Source organism: Pristiophorus japonicus, chromosome 10 (assembly GCF_044704955.1).
Source record: "Pristiophorus japonicus isolate sPriJap1 chromosome 10, sPriJap1.hap1, whole genome shotgun sequence".
Classification (NCBI taxonomy): Eukaryota; Metazoa; Chordata; class Chondrichthyes; family Pristiophoridae; genus Pristiophorus; species Pristiophorus japonicus.
This window is the reverse complement of record NC_091986.1, coordinates 182,549,240-182,555,239: the sequence shown is the minus strand read 5'-3', so window position 1 is coordinate 182,555,239 and position 6,000 is coordinate 182,549,240. Positions and strand designations below refer to the sequence as shown.

At 40.6% G+C, this 6,000-nt stretch overlaps 1 protein-coding gene across 1 annotated transcript in view; it reads right to left on the bottom strand.

The window, feature by feature from the left end:
- Nucleotides 1-2,348: 2,348 nt before the first annotated feature.
- Nucleotides 2,349-6,000, bottom strand: part of LOC139275222 (NHL repeat-containing protein 3-like) — a 29,354-nt gene continuing 25,702 nt past the window's right edge. Inside the window, exons 6-7 of the mRNA XM_070892383.1 lie at nt 4,320-4,432; nt 2,349-3,364 (exon numbers count right to left, since the gene is read on the bottom strand). Of these exons, the coding sequence (XP_070748484.1) occupies nt 3,130-3,364; nt 4,320-4,432 (348 nt within the window). The 3' untranslated portion in view covers nt 2,349-3,129. The remainder of the gene's footprint in view (nt 3,365-4,319; nt 4,433-6,000) is intronic.

The window sequence follows — 6,000 nt, the reverse complement described above, 5'->3', positions numbered from 1 at the left end:
TATCTTCTGCAGTAACCTTTTGTGTGGCACCTTAGCGAATGCCTTTTGGAAATCTAAATACGCCACATCCATCGGTACACCTCTATCCACCATGCTCGTTATATCCTCAAAGAATTCCAGTAAGTTAGTTAAACATGATTTCCCTTTCATGAATCCATGCTGCATCTGCTTGATTGCACTATTCCTATCTAGATGTCCCGCTATTTCTTCCTGAATGATAGTTTCAAGCATTTTCCCACTACAGATGTTAAACTAACCGGCCTATAGTTACCTGCCTTTTGCCTGCCCCCTTTTTTAAACAGAGGCGTTATATTAGCTGCTTTCCAATCCGCTGGTACCTCCCCAGAGTCCAGAGAATTTTGGTAGATTATAACGAATGCATCTGCTATATCTTCCGCCATCTCTTTTAATACCCTGGGATGCATTTCATCAGGACCAGGGGACTTGTCTACCTTCAGTCCCATTAGCCTGTCCAGCACTACCCCGCTAGTGATAGTGATTGTCTCAAGGTCCTCCCTTCCCACATTCTTGTGGCCTGCAAATTTTGGCATGGTTTTTGTGTCTTCCACTGTGAAGACGGAAGCAAAATAATTGTTTAAGGTCTTAGCCATTTCCACATTTCCCATTATTAAATCCCCCTTTTCATCTTCTAAGGGACCAACATTTACTTTAGTCACTCTTTTCCATTTTATATATCTGTAAAAGCTTTTACTATCTGTTTTTATGTTTTGCGCAAGTTTACCTTCGTAATCTATCTTCCCTTTCTTTATTGCTTTTTTAGTCATTCTTTGCTGTTGCTTAAAATTTTCCCAATCCTCTAGTTTCCCACTAACCTTGGCCACCTTATACGCATTGGTCTTTGATTTGATACTTTCCTTTATTTCCTTGATTATCCACGGCTGGTTATCCCTTCTCTTGCCGCCCTTCTTTTTCACTGGAATATATTTTTGTTGCGCACTATGAAAGAGCTCCTTAAAAGTCCTCCACTGTTCCTCAATTGTGCCACCGTTTAGTCCTTGTTTCCAGTCTACTTTAGCCAACTCTGCCCTCATCCCACTGTAGTCCCCTTTGTTTAAGCGTAGTACGCTCGTTTCTGACACAACTTCCTCATCCTCAATCTGTATTACAAATTAAACCATATTGTGATCACTCATTCCGAGAGGATCTTTTACGAGGAGATCGTTTATTTTTCCTGTCTCATTACACAGGACCAGATCTAAGATGGCTTGCTCCCTTGTAGGTTCTGTTACATACTGTTCTAAGAAACAATCCCGTATGCATTCTATGAATTCCTCCTCTAGGCTACCTCGTGCAATTTGGTTTGACCAATCGATATGTAGGTTAAAATCCCCCATGACTACTGCCGCTCCTTTTTCACATGCCTCCATTATTACCTTGATTATTGCCCGCCCCACCATGAAGTTATTATTTGGGGGCCTATAAACTACTCCGACCAGTGACTTTTTCCCTTTACTAACTCTAATCTCCACCCACAATGATTCAACATTTTGTTCATTGGAGCCAATATCATCCCTCACAACTGCCCTGATATCATCTTTTATTAACAGAGCTATCCCACCTCCTTTCCCTTCTTGCCTATCTTTCTGAATCGTCAGATACCCCTGTATGTTTAGTTCCCAGTCTTGGCCACCTTGCAACCATGTTTCTGTAATGGCCACCAAATCATACCCATTTGTAATGATTTGTGCCATCAACTCATTTACTTTATTTCGAATGCTGCGTGCATTTAGGTAGAGTGTTTTCATCATAGTTTTTAAACCATGATTTTTAGTTTTTAAACCATGATTTTTAGTTTTGACCCCTCCTGCAGCCCCTTTATATTCAGTGGCCCTTTTTGTTTCTTGCCTTTGGTTTCTCTGCCCTCCACTTTTACTCATCTCTTTTCTGTCTTTTGTTTTTGTCTCCTTTTTGTTTGGTGAGGTCCGTCCGTTCACTGGATTGGTTATTAACACTGAACCCAAGGAGTAAAAACTGAACATTATCACAAGTGTACGAAACATAAGATTGGGATAAGGTATAATTGTCTCCAGCTGATTAAAATGCATTTTTCTGCCATCTGAAACCTCGCTAGGGCATTGAAATAGTGCATTTTACATGCAGGCCGGACAATACTCATTGTATCAAAACCTTGTACAAAGTTGATGCTAAGAGTTGTTGCTGATGTTAGGAGAGAAACCTAATGCAGGTGCAAGTGTGAAATGAGGAAAAAGACTAAAAGTAATACCAAGGAGCAGAGAGAAGTGAGGGGGAAAAATCCCGGACTTCAATTCAACGAGAGTGATTATCAAGAGCACTTGTCCATTTGCAATAATGCTCAGAATTCCAAATAACCTTCTAACATTTTTATTTTATGTTATGTTCATTACATTTAATTCATTAAATTCACTTGAAGAAAAACTTCAGCGTGGTGGACAGTGTTTGGAAAGATAGAGCAATTTCACATCAATACTTTTGCTTTGTTTTATTTTCCTCCTTTTTAATATTTCCCTTCCCTTCTTCTCCTCAATTTATCAATTCCTTTTTGGGGTAGAGTTCCATGAGTAATGACCTGCTGCAGTTCATCACTCAAGTGGTCATTATTCATGTGTGAGCCTTATTAATGAGTGCCAGCCGATTATTTGGTGGCAGGGAGCTTCACAGCTAAAGCCATTCTGTCCTCAATCAAATTTCACACATTGACTTCCAGCAAGGGTCACTGGATAGCACACAGGAGTAGGAACCCCGAGTTATTTTCCCCCACCCTAATTTGGGGCACTGAGATAGGGGCAATATAATTATACGGCCTCTGATGAAGCCCCTTGCTGAGATTAACAAACTCAGCACAAACTAGGAATAAAATCTGGAATCTTGCTTGTTCAATTTTTGGCCTGAGAATTTTAAGAATCTGGCTTTACAGTGGACTGGAGTTATACCATAGCATATGCAAATGCAAAGCCGTGTGAGAAAGCTGGTTGGAGGGCGTCTTTGACTGCTTTGCATTAGTATGCTCAAGGTTCAGATCAGGACATGACACCTGCGATATACTGCCGCTCTTATTTTGATGCATATCTGAAGCCACTTTACATCAATGTGAAAGTGGCAGTATAACTGCAACTAAAGGTACAAAAATTATTTTCTGTTATTAGGTACAAATTTCTGTGCTTGTTGTGCACCGATTTCTGCCACATAAATGGCACCAGTTTTGCGACTAACATCCACCAGGTGGGGTTTCACACCATCAGCCAATAGAATTGTATCCACTATGCGACAAATCCCAATGTCACCTATTGGTGGGACAGGCAAAAAAACTACTCTGTTGATGTTCAACTGGGCCACAACGAAGTACTTGTCATCATATGTTAGCCTATAAAGGTTTAAAAAAGAGCATAATTAAAAATTACTGTTTTGGGAAGACTGCGAAATGCAATAAGGAAAGTGTAGTTACACAACATTGCATAAGATGGTTTAAACACTTAGGAAAGTGATACATTGGGCACATCTTTGTCACCCGCCATGTGCTCGGAATTTGGACCACCTGCCCACCCATGGGGGAGAAGAAGGGGGTGCCTAAATCCCTCCCTGCAACCTTGCCACCGATCCAATTGGGTCCTGATTTAGGAATTGTTCTGGTGAAAAAGTAATTTTCCCCTTCAGGGGAGCAGGCTACTTATCAGGCGGGTATGCCTAATCGCTCTTGGCATACCAGCTTCCACTACTATGTTGGATAACTATTCATGGCCAGGACTGGGAACTCCCTACTTAAGAATCCCTAATCTCCACCTGCCATTTGCCTTTAAAGGAATGGACAGAAGATCTCAAAAATAGCAGAGATCTGATGTAACTTGGTCACCTCCATTTTTGTGGGGGTTCTGCCAGTCTCCCATCGGGGGACCCCTGAGGAATTTTGGGCCCATGATCTTTATTGAGCTTCTGTTCTATGAAGAGAATCGAAGCATGTTTACCATTGTTGATGCTGTGAAAGTGGAAGGAATGGGTTCACAGCCAATATTTCCACATTGTGAATTCTCAATCACAGCCAAAGAGAGGCATAGGGTGCAGGCCTGCTGCTTCCCCACAGAAAAGGAAGAAAAAAATGTAAAAGCCACAACAGGTTAGTTGCATTGAGCCACTTCTGTGTGCATCAAGATCAAAAGCAAGGAATGGTGCATACATAGACAAGATAGAATTGGCAAATATATATATATATATATATATATATATATATTTAAAACACAAGCAAAGCACCATGGTATCCTCAGGTTTCACCCTAGATACTGAGATTCTCCATTTTGAATAAGTTAATGGTATTCTGTACTCACCTAACAGAGTAAGGGGCATCAGCTGTGAAACAGCTGGCCCAGGCCCCTAGCCACTCTCCTGAGGTTGCATCAAATGCTTGCAAACGCTTGTTGCCCCGGTCAGCTACCCAGATCTACATTTGAAAAATAACTGAATTACCAACAGAACCATTTGCATACTTTGATTTGTATTTTTTCTCTTATGTTGCTTCTACTTTTGTGCCCTCAATGGAGCCACTTGCCATCTCCTTTGGCCAAGAGCTGCTCAAAGTCCTTAGGCTTCTCATCTACCATTATTGATACTGCTACGTAGTTCACTGAGAGCAGGTCTGCCTGCAATGATGTCACTCAATGTCTTCAGGTTTTTTTCTTCCCACTCAGATAGAGTGTGGGTTTATAGCGAGATAAATACATCATAATTTTATTTTGATTTCAATAGTTTATGAATTCTTTTGCTCATTGAGGTGATTGATTTAAGTGACAAGAATTAAATATTTTACCAGTTTTTACGCCTAGTGTCAGCACCAAGCATTTCCAGCTCAAGGGTAGATATACCCTGCCCCAAAATTGTGCCTTGATCCAAAATTAAAAGGGCAGTCTTACTGCATGTGTGATATTTCTGTCAGCCACTCTTGTGATCCCAGTGTAAGACTGCTAACAAAAAAGAAAAAGACTTGCATTTATATAGCGCCTTTCACGACAAGCGGACATCTCAAAGCACTTTACAGACAATGAAGTACTTTTGGAGTGTATTCACTGTTGCAATTTAGGGAAGGCCGTAGCCAATCAGCGCACAGGCAAGCTCCCACAAACAGCAATGTGATAATGACCAAATAATCTGCTTTTGTTATGTTGATTGAGGGATAAATATTGGCCAGAACACCAGTGATAACTCCCCTGCTCTTCTTCGAAATAGGATCTTTTGCGGTCACTTGAGAGCAGATGGGTCCTCGGTTTAACATCGCATCCAAAAGACGGCACTTCCGACAGTGCAGTGCTCTCTCAGCATTGCACTGGAGTGTCAGCCTAGATTATTGTGCTCACAACCTTCTGACTCAGAGGCAAGAGTGCTACCCACTGAGCCACAGCTGACACTGGCAAATCAGGAGCAGATTTTCATATAGATTAAGTCTAATCAGAAATCAAGTTAAGATTACCCAAACTGAGAGGAAGGAAGACGTAGACTGATATTATCCCATCACTTTAGGTTGGATTTATTTCCTGAGCTGGAAGGTGAAATATAGTTGTGGTTTGCTGCATTACCCATTTCCCTTAATTTTTGTGAAGAGATTTTACTCACATGGAAAATATAATAACTTGTTAGATGTAACAAACTGTACACTATAGGGTTAGATTTAACAAATTGTACATTATAGGGTTAGATTTAACAAATTGTACATTATAGGGTTAGGTTTAACAAATTCGCCAGGAGCTAATATTTGGGAATTGAGGTGCAGATAAATCCATTGACTCCTGGGCTCAACCTCCCGACATGCACGCCTGCAATGCAAAGTTCTGAACTGGGAGCACAAATTCACAAAATCTACTCTTATATTCATAACTACAAAAAATTTCAGTTGAATATTCGCAAATTATCAACACTATTTTGCAAAAAAAAATAGCAAAACTGGCATCTTATAGACCAGTTAATTATGGGGCAGATTTTGCTGTGGGTATGACGGCGTACTCTGAGAAATTTGAA